General features: G+C 48.5%; 1 protein-coding gene across 5 annotated transcripts in view; it reads left to right on the top strand.

The window, feature by feature from the left end:
* Positions 1-15,882, top strand: part of PISD (phosphatidylserine decarboxylase) — a 58,324-nt gene that overhangs the window by 31,109 nt on the left and 11,333 nt on the right. The window contains exons 1-3 of one of the 5 annotated variants that reach the window (XM_081966595.1): positions 3,468-3,685; positions 8,297-8,731; positions 10,320-10,485. The exons of 1 other annotated variant lie outside the window; for it this stretch is intronic. In XM_081966595.1, coding sequence (XP_081822721.1) covers positions 8,538-8,731; positions 10,320-10,485 — 360 coding nt within the window. In that variant the 5' untranslated portion in view covers positions 3,468-3,685; positions 8,297-8,537. Of the gene's footprint in view, positions 1-3,467; positions 3,686-8,296; positions 8,732-10,319; positions 10,486-15,882 lie in introns of those variants that run through there. 3 more of the 5 variants (XM_081966598.1, XM_081966596.1, XM_081966599.1) reach the window with 3 other exon arrangements.

Raw genomic sequence — 15,882 nt, forward strand, 5'->3', positions numbered from 1 at the left:
TTCCAGACTTTTGCCCCAATCCGTCACATCCCCTGGAAAGGAAGTGGCATCAACTTGATGTTCGCAGAGAGCTCCGTCGCTATGTGAAGCGCATGGCAGAATTCAGGAGATCAGAGGCGCTATTCGTGTCCTTCCAACCGACATCCATGGGACAGAAGGTGTCTTCACACACCATTGGACGCTGGCTGAAAGCGTGCATTGCCCTCGCTTATGAATCCCAATCTCGACCAGCGCTCAGGCGCATCACTCCCGATTCCACCAGGAGTGCGGCCACCACGGTGGCATGGGCAACTCAGGCCTCGGTGGAGGACATTTGTAAGGCGGCGACCTGGTCATCCCCGTCACCTTTCATCTGCCATTGCAAAGTGGACAAATATGCCTCGGCGGAAGCTTCCTTTGGGCGGCGCGTCTTACAGAGGGTTGTTGCATCCACGGCCCTTGACCAACCGGCGTCCCGCCCTTGAGACTCATTGCTTTGGCATGTCCCATTCTTGGATTCCCAAGGAGTGCACAGGAGAACGACCGTTGACTTACCTGAACGGTCCTTCTATGTGCGCTGCGAGGGGGTATCCAAAGCTGCCCTCGGCTTCGGCTGGTCCGGGCATTGGCATTGACTTCATAATCACACACACACACAAACGCAAGACGTCTACTTACCTACTTACCTTTTATATGTCATTCATTGCTGCTCTTGGATCGACTGAGCCTTCGTACAAAACACAACTACCCAGTCAGAGGAGACGTGGTCAACAATTACGTAACTCAGTCTCTAGGCTAATGGACAAAGTTAACCCATGCTTGGATTCCCCTCGCAGCGCACATAGAAGGACCGTTCAGGTAAGTCAACGGTCGTTCTAGCCAGGTCTGAACATGCTGAGGCTTGTGGCCTGCAAGTGGGCACCCTGTTGAAGCAGATCTTCCCTGTGGTGCCACCTGTCTTGTGGAATGATTTGCTCAAGGCAAGGATGTTTTGACAGATATACAGTATTTGACAGATGGCATCTAACCTCCAGCAATGAAGAGTCCGCCATCTCCCAAGACAATGAACGCCCGCGACTGCAGGAGGTTTTCCCTTCCGCTCATCTGAAGTCAGCTTCCTTATCACAAGAAGTCCTGACTTCTCTTGACACCAAACATTTCTCTCATCTCTTCTCTAAGATAAACATGCCCATGTCTCCAACTGTTCCTTAAACGGTATTCCTTCAAGACCCTTTGTCATGTGGGTTGCTCTCTTCTGGGCACTCTATATTTTGTCAAGCAGCTTCCTAAAATGGGACGTGCAGGGCTGGCGCAATATTTTACGTCTGATTGGACCAGTTCAGAATTGAAAGGAAGGAGGGCTTGTCTTGAGCTTGACATTTGATGGTGACTATAATTGCGTTTCCTTTTTTTTTTCCAACTTAATCACACTTTGGGATCGTGTTTAGCTTGTGATGCATCAAGACAATTTTATATTTTTTGATGTTCTACTACCCAGTGTGATTTCAACCATCTCATACTCGTTCTTAATTTTTCATACTCAAAAATAGAACTTTGTTTTTGTCCCTAACAATTTTGCTGACTTTGCCTGCTGTATCAGATTTCTCCTGAATTTTGACACTGTCCCTTAAGCTGTTTGCTATCTTTCCTATCTTCATATGCCACCCACGGTTTGACATTCATATTGTTTAACCTTCAACCAAGTTATTTGTAAATACATCGAACAGCATAAGGTGGAAATGGGGAATCTCATCTGGCATTAGCCCCTCCTCTCAATGTGGCATGATTGAGATGCGATCTTTGTTCAATCAACTCTGTGACCCACTAATGGCAGTGTCATCCAGCCCATATGTTGCTTGGTTTCAGGGGGAAAGGCATGCTGTGTCCATCATGGCCAATTTTATTTCATCCATTGTTTTTATATTACTATTGTAAATTGCTTCATAATACTCATAAATGTCTAGTAGTCTTTTAATTCGTGTGTGTGTGTGTGTGTGTGTGTGTGCGTCCGTGCATGTGTGCATTGTCATTTAAAGTTAAATGGCTTTTATCTCAAGTAAGCAGATGTGGAATTGTAACCACAGCCCTAGGGGATAAAAAGTACAATGTGTGACACTGGGGTAGATTATCCTGCACATTTCATTTGGGCATACTAAACATTCAGTTATTTACTTTAGCCATTTGTTTACACATTTGGCTTCTTTTACACTTTCAGTTACAAGAAAGCAGGCGCAAGAAGGCTTGCAGCAAAACAAAAGAAAGCATGGTTGCTGTGGAATCCATTTAAATGCAACAAATGCATTTAAATGGACAGACAAAGTGATGCAAACTTCATGTCTCTTTAGACACCCTTCTAAAGCGGCCCTTCTGGGACAGAGTCCTCCTCCTCTCCCCAGGACTTTCTCCGTAGGTCAGGACAAGCAAGTTCATGTGAACCGTCAGTGGAGCTCCTGCGTCTTAAATGTCTTGCCGAGGAGAAGGTGTGGATGGAGGATCTGGAGGTCCTGTTCCCGTCACTAATGCTCGGGAGTCACAAAGGACATGAGAGAATTCGTTGGAAAGAAGGAGGGGCTTCTCCCCCTCCCCTCCCTTCTGTGACTTATAAAGGACTTGGCTGCTTTTTCCGGCAGGAAAGCAAACGCCTGGAGACGGGAAGCCTGGGTGCAGGTGAAGTCCCTGGGGATTGGATTGGATTGTGCCGCCTTCTCGCCTGGAGAAGGAGCTTGGCTTCCCTGGAGATCCATCGATAGGGAACCTAAACGGAGGCTCTCCTTCCCCCGTCACTCAGTAAGATGCTTTTCTTTGAGAATAAAGCCTTGTTTAGATTCACTTCACCTGTTTCCTAGCCATCCTTTCCAAAGGGGCTTACAGCACTGGTGCTCAGCCTACGGTCTGTGGACCCCAGAGAGGCCTGCGATGATGTCCTCCTGGGGGGTCTGCGAGACTTGAAGAAATGGTATGATTCAAATGCTGAGCCTTGGGGGTCCGTGGCCACAAAAGGTCTTTCAAGGGAATCCAAAGAAGAGGTTGAGAGCCACTGGCTTGCAGCAGCCAAACAAAAGAGTCGATGCGATTCGGCAGCCTCGGCTCAAGGGGGCTTTCGGTGCCTAACAGTTTCTAATGCTTTTTTCCCCCCAATCTCCATTAATATTTTTCTCTGTTCAGGAAGATGATCTGCTGTTTCAATCTTTTGTGGGAGTTAATTGGTTGATAAATCAGTGCCAGGCTTTTGTCTGCCGTCTCGGAGGCTCTCGGAGGCCAGTTGCAAAGGGAGGCTTCTCCTGTGACCCACCCAGCCCCCTCCTCCTCCTCGGAGGCTGCCGCTTGCTGCTTTTGGCACATGCTGCCGGCAGTGGCCGGCGGGCTCTGGAGCTGGCAGGAAGCCTGGGGGAAGTGAGCAAGCCTTGTCATGCGGCCGGCCGGTGGCTCCTCCTGCCCCCTCGCCTGCCGGGCCTCTCTTAAAGGAGCCCGGCTCCTGCTCTGGTATCCGCTGAAAGGCCACCCCTCCGTCTCAGGCGGTGGGGCGTCCTTAAGAGGGAACCATTGAAATCTGAGCCTGCTTCCTTAATGAAAAAGTCTGCTGAGGCTGCACTTCCTCAGAACGGGGGATCCCAGGAGGGACCTGGAGTTTTAGAGGCCTCTCTGGGTCTCCCACACTCCCGTCCTCCTTCTTCTCCTCCTCCTCCGTCCTCATGATGAGTCAAGGGTATGGCAAAATTATTCTCCTGCTAACTTACTTTTTCTCTCAATTGTAAATACAACTTTTATCTCTTAGGGTTTGAATAGGGAAGCCGGTGATTGCAGGTCCATTAGACAATGTTATGGTTCCAGTTATAGGATGATCAGAGTTTGGGCCTGCCTTCAAAAGTATAGGATGAAACAGGGTTCTTTTAACTGTGATCCAGTGGCTCTCCTCAGCATGGGCCAGCCTTGCCTGCCTGGCCTTGATGAGGGCATGGGTGAGGAGAGGTTGATCTCAAGTCAAAATAACCAGGAGAATGCCTGTGCAGGCTGGGATTGGCAATGTTCTCTCTTTCCAGCCCACAAAAAGTTCATAAGTTGACGTTCTTGTTGAGAACTGCTTAGTGGGCATCATATCAAGGGCTTCCGGATCCAGGGAGCATCCAGTCTTTGGAAGGAGGCATCCGTGGTCCGGTTTTGAAACTGAGTAAGTGGAAGGAGAATGCAGCCATCCTCATTCTGCCCCATTTTTAAATTATGGAAGCAGAGGGTGCAAAGCATATGAAAGATGGGCATGGCTTCAGTTAGCACCATCCTGACTGCCATCTTGCCTTTTCTGAGCTCCCCAGGCAGATGCCCCCAAAGGGGGGGGGGGGTTATGGGGGTGGCCATGAAACCTGAAATGGGATTTCTTTGAGCAGCTCTTCAGGAAGAGGCTTCTTTCCCAGGGTGAGCCTTCCTCTCAGCCATGCCCGGCCCCTGCTCTCCGGTCAGGACGAGGGGCTTTCATTTCATTTCATTTCATTTCATTTCATTTCAATTTATTTTATTTATTATATTTATTATATTTTATTTATTTTATTTATTTTATTTATTTTATTTATTTTATTTATTTTATTTATTTTATTTATTTTGTTTATTTTGTTTATTTTATGTATTTTATGTATTTTATTTATTTTATTTATTTATTTATTTTATTTATTTATTTATTATTTTATTATTTTATTATTTTATTATTTTATTATTTTATTATTTTATTATTTTATTATTTTATTATTTTATTATTTTATTATTTTATTATTTTATTATTTTATTATTTTATGTTTTGTTTTGTTTCATTTTATTTTATTATTTTATGTTTTGTTTTGTTTTACTTTGTTTTATTATTTTTTTATTATTTTCTGATGAGCCCTTGCAAAATACTAAAGAGAAGTAGTGGAGAAACGCCTCCTCCCATTGATCCTTGCAGGGCACGAGGCCTTCTCCGCGGCTGAGGAAGGAAAGGGCTGTTTCTTGAAAATGGCGTGAGCCGAGTAGCAGCCAGTCAGAGGGAGGCTTTCGCTCTCTATTGTTCGACTAGGCTTAGCAGCGTGCAAAAGTTTCTGGAGAAGAAAGAGCGATCCCAAGAGGCAGCGAGGAGGATTTAAAGAGAAATAGCCAGTTGTGAAAGGAAAGGGGTAAAGATAGAAAAAGCCAGTGAAGTATGTCCTGCCTCACGAGAGGCTTTTATACAGCACCAAGAAATGCTCTGTAGGTACAAAGGTGGCACCGACCTCCTTCCTGAGGTGCCAAGTTTATTTCATAATTTCTTTGTTTCAGTAGGAAGGGGGAGCCTTTAATTCTGAAGCCGCCTTCCATCTGCTATCTGGACCTGGGTGACATAACAGGGCACCCCGTCTGTCGTAGGCTGATCGGCCTCAGGTTGTGGGTGCAGATTTGCCCGAGTTAGGATTTACCAACCAAGACTCTGCAAACTGAATCCCCAAAGAAGCCCATAATTCTTGGGAGAATAGTTCTCCTTAAAATCTACCTATTAAGAACTCTTCAGCCTTTCTCTTCCTGCAGATCTCTTACTTGGATAATTAAAATCTGTTAAGCTAATTGATTATCCTGATTTATCAACCCCGTAATCAAATGCTCATAATCAGAAAGTGGGAAGATCCTCTTGTGTGCCTATCAGTTTGTTTTAGAAGGACAGATTCAGAGAATCAGAGTCCTGACTTAAACGTTAAAATAAGTTTAAGAGACACAGGATGTAATAATGACCCTGGGCAGCAGAGGGGTTTTTCTCTGTCTCCTCTCAGACTCCAATTCTGGAATCACTCTAAGAAGGAAAGACAAAAATAAATTTGGTGATAAAATAAAAAATAAATTGCAGCATCTGATTGCTAAGTCCCTGAGACCTATGGAACCATTCAGCTGGTGGTGATATTATAGTTTCATTAGGCTGAATATAAGGTGAAATGGGGAAATTGCCAGAAGTAATCTGAATGAGAGGAAGAATGTGGACATGTGGACTTCTCATTAACTGTGGAGAACAAAACAACCATCAAAATGAAATGTGCTCGATCAGTCTCCAGGTGCAAGCAGCTCCTCAAGTGGAGGACCTGAGTCTCATTCAAGCTGGGAGTGGAACGGAACAGGCCGATCTCATCATCTGTAGGGTCCAGTGGAGAAAAGCAGAACCTGGGTGCCTCAGTTGCCACCCTGAACCATAAACTGTGCTTTGTTTGAGGTTGAGTCTGTTCTGAAAGCTCAGAAATAAACTGAATAAACTCTATTTAATTCACCACAAGTAAGCACGTTCAACCAATGAAGCCTCAGGAGGATAAGATAAGCTCTTTCTGTCTCCAGGGCACGGTGCTCCTCTCCATTTCTTAGCCGAGGGAGACAGTGCTGTCAGAAGACATTTCCGTGGTCACATGGCCAGCATGACTTATTAGTCAGAAATGCCAAGGCGCACATAATGCTGTTACCTTCCACCAAAGTGGTACCTATTTAGCTACTCGCATTTACGTGCTGTCGAACTGCTAGGTAGGCAGGAGCTGGGGCAAGAACAAGAGCTCACTCTGTCACACGATATTTGGGTCTCAAACTGACAAGCCCAGGATGTTAACCACTGAGCTCTTTTGAGCCTTTGATCAGGAGGACAAAAACTGCAGTTATCTCTTTCCTGTTCTGGAAGAAAGGCAAAGTAACAACATTTACCACCTCATCCAGAGGTGATTCAGGAGCCAGTTTGGCCTGGCGGTTAAGGTAGCAGGCTAGAAAGCGGGAGACCGTGAGTTCTAGTTCCGCCTTAGCCACGAATGTCAGCTGGGTTGACTTTGGGCCAGTCCCTCCTCTCAGGCCAAACCACCTCACAGGGGTGTTGTAAGGGGAAACAGGTAGAAAATGTGTTGGGTTTGTTCACCACTTTGAGTCATTTGTAAAAATAATAAAGACAGGAAGCAAAGAAAGAAATAAATTCTCACATGATTAAAATGTGAACCAAGGGATGATGAGACCTGAATGTATATATATACTGTATATTTAAATACTATCTACCTGTTCTGGAGGGGGGGAGCTCAAATCCCCAGTGCCAACAAAACCCCAACTATATGTATTCCTTTTTCTTAAAAAAATGTTTCTTGGTGGGGCTGCTGTCCCCTTCCCATAAGGATACCGATAGAAGCAGGAGATTGGCTGAAATTTGTGTATGGACCTGGAAGGAATATTCTGGAATAGATACAGGTAGTCCTTGACTTACAACCATCCGTTTAGTGACGGTTTGATGTTACAATGGCACTGAAATAAGTGACTTATGACCATTTTGTCCTACTTGCGACTGCTGCAGCCTCCCCCTGTGGCCTTGGGATCAAAGTGCAGATGCTCCACAGGCGTTTGGTGTGGCTGCAACACCTCGGACTCTTGTGCTCCCTTTTGCGACCTTCTGACAAGCGGTCAATAGGGAAACCGTGCTCAGTTAACAGCCATGTTGCTCACAGCCTAACAACTGCAGGGACTCCCTTGACAATTGTGGCAAGAAAGGTTATAAAATGGGGCAAAATTCACTGAACCACTGTCTCGCTGAGCAACAGAAAGTTTGGGCCGTAAGTCGAGGACTCCCTGTATCTGCCCAGTTGGAGGGGGAAGGCCTGCTTATTCTCTCCGGGACTCCCTGGAACAAGCATCTCCTTCCTTGAACGCTGCTGGCTCTTTTCGCCCGCCAGATTCAGCCTTGGCTCTTTGGAGGCTTCTGGTGTGGCTTCTGTTCCCCCCTTCGGCACCAGCTCAGATACCTGGCATGGCTTAGAGAGTCTTTGGCAGACGATGGGCCCCTCTACAAAGCTTTTGAGTTGTTGCCTGCACTGCTCGGTTATCAATAGGCTGCCGATTCTCCTTCGTTCTGTTGCTGGGAAATGTTGGCGGAGAGGAGGATTCTCTGGGCCAGGGGGGCTTCCCAGTGCCCCTCCTGCCGCCTTCCTGCCGTGACAATGCCCCCCCTCCAGCCGGCTTTGGCTGGACAAGGAGAGCTTCTTTGGCCCTGGGAGCGCTGCCTGCGTTGCTGGGTCTTGCACGCCTGCCCAGAACCATCCAGGCTGCCATTACTGCAGTGCAGAGTTGAGGCGAGAACCGTCTCCCCTCCTCCCGGCCAGCCTCACTCGCCTTCAGCCCAGCTTTGGGGAGAGATGCCTGCGGCTGGCTGGCCGAGCTCCTGAGCGTGGGGCTTTGGTGTCCAGACTCTTCCGAGAAGCAGCCCGGCTCCCATGGCAGCCCCTGGCTGAAGCGGGGCCTCTGCAGGTCTGTGGGGGAGAGGAGCCTTTGCTTTGTCTCTGCAGAAGGATGTGATACGGTGCCTGTTTGTTTGCACTAGCTGAGGCCACCCTAAGAGCGAGAGGCAGGGCCACTCGGAGGACATACCAGCAGGAAAAGTTGGGAGCCGTGACTGCGCCTTCTCCTTGCCTCCTCCTCCTTTCCCGCTGCCGGAGCCAGGGGGGGAAAGAAACAAGAGAGAGAGAGAGAGAGAAAGAGAGAGAGAGGAACTGAGACTCAGCCTGACAGCCCAGGATGTGTCAGTCAAGCGCCCTGCAGGGACCAGAGCTGCACTCAGGGAAATGGTGAGATGCTGCAAAGCTTTACCTAACCCTCCTCCCTCCTGCTGCAACCTCCACAAAGTTAAAATCCATGTCCGGAGGCTGCGCTCAGAAAACGGTGGCGGTGGAGGAGGCAGCGGTGCCGGGGAGCAGCACCCACAGCTGGAAAGCCCAGTCCCAGCGGGGAGCACCCCAAATAGGAAAGCCCGCTTCAGGTACTGTCTGGCGTCTCTGGCTTTGCAAGGCGGAGGGAGGGGGGAGAGGAGACCGGCAGGTGTCCCCCAAGCCTTTGTTTGGCCTAACTGCAGTGACAAACCTCTGGATTCCCTTGATTGGCAGAGGGAGGAGGGGCCCTTTGATGGGGTGGGACAAGAGAGGCTGGGCCTCACCTGGGGATCCAGGGGGATCTGAGGGGAGAGCCTGGCTCGTCCTTTTTCAGGCAGCTCTCAAGCCGCCACTCGGCAGGGATTGGCTGGGATTGTCTGCAGTGAAAGGGGGAAGAGGGAGCCAGGAAGCGAGCTGATGCCCTGCCTCCCCTCCGCTCTTGCCATTGTCTCCTGTCAGGCTAGCTTTGGGAGGGGGGGGGGACTAAAAAAGCGCAGGGGGGGGAGGAATGAGCAGCATTCAGGAGGCCCCTTTAGCCTCCTTTCACTTTTTTGGCTGAAGGACAGCAGCCCCCTCTGGGGGGAGGGGCTGCCGGGCGGAGGGGCTGCTGCGGAGTCCCCAGGGATCCCAACCCATGGATTCTAGTCCGGGTTTTATTCTTGGGACAGACCCTGCTGCACTCTCCAGAAGTTCTTCCTCCCCAAGGAGTTTATTTTTCCGGAGGAGGGTTTGCTCTTTGTAGGTGGGCAACTGGGCCGGCCGTTGAGGCTTCAAAAACACGGCCAGCTTTGCTTCTAATTTGTAACTGATATTTGCTAGAATAGAGCGAACTCTTATCTTTCCTGTTAAAATAAAAATGAATAACTGGGTGGGATTTGCTACTGGCGCTCTTTCTTTTGGCCAATTTAAGGTTCCTTCAGTCTTTGTCCCTTTTGATTCTGAAGAGTTTGATCCGGAGATCCAACATTTGAGGAGCCCTTATGGGAATCAGGGTTGAAAGCAGTGTGCTTGGCAGTCTCTACGGGATGAGATGACTTCATACACCCCCTTCCTTTCTTCTCTTGGAACCTGTTGCCTGCTGAGAGGAAGCGGATACCTCAACCTGGCAGGTTTCCTTGTGGGTTTTAAGGGAGGATTCGTTGTAATGCTAGCCACTTGCAGGATATCCCAGTGCGGTTTTCAGCTCTTCAGGTGAAAGGAGATGCACTCTCAGACCAGTATCCATACTCTTGCTCTGCAGAAGATCTCCCCCGCCCCCGCCCCCCCATTATTTCCTGCAAAGGCAGGAGAGCTGGCCTTTGGAGCCTGACAGGAGACGATGACCAGCAGGAATGTCAGTTCTTGCAAAACAACAAGAGGCCTTGACTTCATCCTGTAGCTGAGGAGGCGAAATGCCCCAGGAAGCAGGATCTGCCACTTCCTGCACCGTCTTGCCGCTCTGCTTTTGCTGCAGACAGTGGCAAAACTGTCTTTGTGGGAGACATTTGCAGGGGCTTCTATTCTGTTTCCTGCTTCTGGATTCTGGGGGGGCTTCGCTGGGGGCTAGGCGCCTGAATCATGGTGAAGGGGGCTGCTCTGCTTTGCTGGGGTTAGGCCGGCTTTGTTTCTGATGGGAGGGGCCCTCCTTTGGGGGAAAGCCTCGGGAGGCAAAAGAGACACCAGGTTGGCTGACCGTCTTGTGTCTCTGTAATCCCACAGGTTGCAATTTCCCCAGCTGGCCCTGAGGCGAAGGTTGGGCCAGCTGAGCTGTATGTCTAGGCCTGCTCTGAAACTCCGTTCTTGGCCTCTGACTATTCTCTATTACCTCCTGCCTTTCGGTGCTCTTAAACCTTTGACCAGAGTGAGATGGAGGCCTGTGAGCCGGGTAAGTGCTTGTGAGTTTGTCTTGTGCTTGTGGTGCCCGGTTGTTGTGAGGGAGGAGGGCGGGGGGCTCTTGGCAGGTCGCAGAGGCTGAACCCCAGATGGCCGCTGAAGGGTGAGGAATCCCGAGGAGCCTGTCCTTTCCTTTCCTCTTGCAATGTCTCTGCAGAAGGGACCTCCGGGGAACGCTTCTGCCTGGAAGCTGCTGGCACAGTGGGAGAGAAAGTCCTGCCAGGGTCTGCTCCTTGTCTTGGGAAGCTAGAGGAGGGTTGGCGCCTCTCTTTGGGCTGCTCAGAATTGTACCACGGAGAAGTAAAACTTCTTGGCTTTGGGAGCTGCGGGACATGCCTGCAAAGGGGTCCAGATCCCCCCCTTCCTTTCCCAGCATCCTTGGGGCTTTCTGGGTGTGGTCTCGGACACATGGGTGTCATTTGAGAGGAAGCCGCTCTGCATCCTTGTGGAGAACGATCCTTCTGAAGGCATCTCTGTAGGGCCAAGGGGTTTTTCCGCAGGAGGTTATGGTCACAGCTCTTCAGTTGTTCCATTTAATTGCGAAGGGACATTGGCATGAAGTACATAATTAGCATGAAAAGCGGGTCTGGTGGCTGCTGGCGGTTGCTTCTGTTTCGGACTTCCCAAAGCTGCTGCTCTTTCCTTCTTTGTTTCCCATCTATCTTGGGATGCTGTTGCTTCAACTGTGAAATAGGAATTAGGACAAAGGCTTGACAAAAAGAGTCCGAAGAACTCCCAAGAAAGTAAAATGAGGAAATGATGCCTAATATATCAGTTAGCAAACCCTAATGCCACATACCAGGGGAAGAGGTTGAAGAAAGTATTGCATTTTCTACATTGGTCTCTTGTTTTGGAGTTGATGTAGTTCATGTGTGAACTCTTGGCATACCTGTGCATACCTGTCTATTACAAGACCTGTTCTGTCTGCATGCAGAGATCTGTAAAGAGTGTATATAAAGGGTTCCAGTTAGAGATCCGTGCAATGTACTTTCCATCTTTTGAACTTTTGGCTTGAGCCCAAATGAGGGCTTTGCCCATTGACTGTTATCAACAACCTGCCGAGCAGCTGGGATCACTTCTTGGACTGGCTGGCTGATGAACGCTCTGGTTGGAGATGGTCTACTGAAGGGTTAAGAAGCTGAGAGGCTCTCTTGCCCTCCTGCAGTTCCAGACACTTTGCAGCCCTGGGGTTTGGCCCCTGTTTTTCTTGCTGCTATTTGAGGGTACATTTTATTGTACTTGACATTCTTGGGCCCCTTTCCCAGTGGTGGGATTCAAATAATTTAACAACTGGTTCTCTGCCCTGATGGTTTCTTCCAACAACCAGTTCACCAAACTGCTCCTCTTTGGGAGAACAACCGGTTCTCCTGATGGGGCACGAACTGGCTGAATCCCACCACTGCCCTTTCCCACAAAAGCCAATTACGGGGGAGGGGGGGAGTTGTGTCAACTTTGGGTAGAGGATGATGCGTGTTGAGATTTCCTTGAGGCGCCCGTTCTCCCAGCCCATGTGCCACGGTTGCCATATTTGAATCTAAGGGCCTTTAAAGCAAACCCGAGTCCACAGAGACTTCAGAGAGGAGGACAGTTTGCATGCAGCCCTTGAATGAATGTTGGGTTGGTCAAGGGAGAGATTAGCTGCTGCTTCCATCCAATGCACTAGGAACTTGGCAGAGAAAAAGGTCATTTTTGGCAAGCACTTAAAATAAACTGGAATCACCCAGTGGACTGAGCCTGATAAATAATGGAGGCTGGTATGCCTCTACTGCTCCTGCTACTTTTATTCCCCCCCACCGACCCCTCAAAGTGTTTTGTTATAAATGATTTTGAAAAGGGACCATGTTTTCAGAGGCCAAAATCTTTCCTGTTTTGTGTTAGGGAATTCCTAGTGAGGGGCCCTGGAATTCTCTAAAACCAGGATGCTCATTAGGAAACAATAGAGGCTGACTGGCTGTATTGTTCTCAGGGCAGCCGTTGTGATGGCAATAGACTGGAATTTGGGTCATGTGGCAGTTCCTGGCACCTCTCTTGGGCAAATGAAGTCACACACACACACACACACACACACACACACACACACACACCTAGGGCACAGAGGCATTGCTCTGACCCTGGCATTGCCGCACCAATAATTCCTTGAAGAACTGCACAAGCAGGAATGATGTGGGATGCAATGATAGCAAACCACCGATCATGTTAGTTTCTTCTTTAGAAACGCTCCATTCCCAGGAAAACGGACACTTGGAAAACAGGACTGTTTTTTTATCTCCTTGGCCTGCAAGAAAAGTCCCTCATTCTAGCTTGCCTGATGAATTGCAGCTCAGCCATGTCTGGAAGAACGTTGTTTGTCACTCCTGGTGTACGGCACGCTTGGTTGCATGGAGGAGGAGGAGGAGGAGGAGGAGGAGGAGGAGGAGGAGGAGGAGGAGGAGGAGGAGGAGGAAGGTCCGCTTGAAGCCAGAGTTGGAGCTGTTAGAAATATTACTCAGCTTCAGATGATTCTCACCAGTCTTGAGGAGGAACATTGTGGTCTCTTTCAGCACTTCCAGTCTTGAGGACAGAGCTAAACTATTGACCTGGCCCTGAATATCCTTACGCAAGTACCTCAAATCCTCTACTGACCCAGTCTTCCTCAACCTTGGCAACTTCAAGATGTGTGGACTTCAGTTCCCAGAATTCCTCAGTTGGTTTTGTCCACACACATTGCTCTACTTTGGGGGGGGGGGGGGGGAGTGTCATGCAGCTGGATCCCCTGTTCCTTTAAAATTCTGGAGTGGCAGTAGGCCAGAAGTAAAAGATGATTCAACAAGAGATCTGAGGGTATGTAGGACACGTTTTTAAAAAAATTCTAAATTTTGATTTTGTTTACAACTTTTACAGTTACATATACTACCTTTTAAAGGCCTTTTAAACACACTTTTATTTGAGGTCGAAAATACTATTTTCTTGGTCATCCTGCAGATGTGTTGTTGAATGAATACCTGTGTCAGGTGCACCGCTAGGCCAAAGAAAACAGAGGACAGTCAGAGTTGTGTCTCTTCCTCCTCCTGGGTCACTAACTACCTGGTAGATCTGAGCTACTGTATCTTGCTGCTTTCTCCTTGGTCCTCTCCTATGACTTGTATACCAGGTGAAGCGGAGCCGGTGCCTGTAATTTTAGAGACGGCCAAATTGTTATTTTCCAGGTACTCCGAGATCTCTCTATTAAACTTAAGCTAAGCTACCTACAATGTTCAGTCTCTTGTGATATTAACCATCGCCATCACAGTTCCTCCCGATGGAGCCTGGTTTGCTAATACTCAGTCCTCAACTTCTGACATTCTCACGCCTGTAATTTGGCTGTGCAGAGAGATTTTGGAATTGTCATTCTGCAGTCACCAATGGGGTTCTACAATGAGTGTCTAGCAAGCTCATGTGTGGTAGAATGAGGATCTCTGCCCCTGAAGCAATGGTTACTTAGAACAGATGTACGGGAATCCACTCCTTAAGGAGGATGCACCAGTCAGACTTCTAGAATCAGATGCTACCGCTGAGTAAGCCGGCTGTGCAATGCAATCGTCCTTAAAGTGCCTTGGGAACAATGGGATGGACAGTTAGGATAATCCTTGTGATTAACAAACTGACTGACTGTGCTGTAGAATTGTGCCATTTGCTTGTTTCAAAGCGTAGCCCCCAAGGACTCTTAAGGACCTACAGCCACAGAGGTTAAACTACTGCTCACTATCCAGAGTCAATATGAATCATCCCTTGGCAGCACCTCCTAGCAGCCAGACCCTGTCAAAAGAACAGCGGGTGCTATGACAGAAAAATACAGGCAGTCCTTGGGTTACAACCACTTGTTCAGCAGGCGTTCAAAGTTATGACTGCGCTGAATCAGGAGGACCTTCAACCAGTCCTCTAAGTTGCAAGGTGTCCCCACAATGGGATTGTGATTCAGGCTGCCAGCAACTGGATTGCAATTTCAGTGGCTGCAGTGTCCCATTGTCATGTCAGCCCCCTTTGAGACCTTGCTTGAAACAAATATAGTTACTGGGGAAGCTGGCAGGAGGTCACACTTTTTCTCCCAAGGGGTCCCTTGGTGGCATCGAGGATCTTGTGCCCATGCCCCATGGTGCCCAAGCACAGCATCTACCCACCTGCAGCACCTGCCCATTTGCTTCCATTTCGGAGCACTGGCCCACAGTGCCAGCCCACCTGTACTCCATAGTGCTGATCACGGAACTTGACCGCAATCTGTAGTGACCACCTGTAGCACCTGCCTGCCTACCCATAGCTCCGACCCCCTGGCCTGCTTGCCTGGGAGGCAGTTGCAGGTCTCACACGCCAGTCACTTGCTTAATGAACGGTATTGTCTGTCAGTTGCTCTTGCTAAGTGATGCCGTCCTGTGCCTTGTGGTGTAAGAACTCTTGCCCTGGGCAAGGGGTTGGGCCTGGAGACCTCCAAGATCCCTTCCAGCCCTGGTTTTCTTTTGAAACTTGGCTTGAGGTTCATGAATTAATTAGGGCATGTTTCGGAAACCCGACATGTGTGATTCTATGACACGGCAAGACAAAGTATTACATGGCCAGTACAACACCCACACAGAGCAGTCAAAGCAGATGACAAGAAGTAGCTGAGAGCAGGAAAGATGAAGAAAGAGACAGAGGGACTAATTCTGGCTACCCAAGACCAAGCCATGAGAACAAACACATGGAAAGCCCGAATTGAGAAGAAAGCAACAGGTAGAAGTGATGCCTCTGCAAAGAAGCTAAAGAAACAGTGGACCACCTGGTTAGCTGCTGCAGGAAGATTGCCCAGACTGACTACAAGCAACGGCATGGCCAAGTGGCAACCGTGGTGCGTTGGAAGATCTGCAAGAAATGCCGTTTGCTTGCAAGCAAGAACTGGTGTTACCACTAACTAGACAATAATAGAAAATGAAGAAACTAAAATGCTCTGGGACCTTAGAATTCAAACAAATATCTTCCAGACAACGTCCCAGGTTTAGCAACTGTTGGTAAGAAAGACAAAAAAGTGTTCCTTCTTGAAGCATCCTGAAAAGTCAGAATAGAAGAGAAAGAATTGGAGAAAATCACAAAATATAAAATCCTGCAAATGAAAGTGAAACAACAATGGCAAAAGAAAGTGAAGGCAATACTAGTAGTAATTGGTGTCTTGGGAGCAACCTCAAAACATCTCGCACACCATCGGCATTGACAAAATGCCCATCAGTCAATTGCAAAAGGCAGCTTTATGTGTGAGAATACATTGAACACCATTAAACAACTTCTGCCCATCCCAGCTCTTTGGAAAAGACCCGATAGGTGGACAGAAATGCCAAGCTCAGTCTAACCATCTGGCTGTGTGACCAACCATAATCTCCTAACTTTGTATGCCGCCCAATTCTCA

Source organism: Natrix helvetica (assembly GCF_964273705.1).
Source record: "Natrix helvetica genome assembly, chromosome: 14".
Taxonomy (NCBI): domain Eukaryota; kingdom Metazoa; phylum Chordata; class Lepidosauria; order Squamata; family Natricidae; genus Natrix; species Natrix helvetica.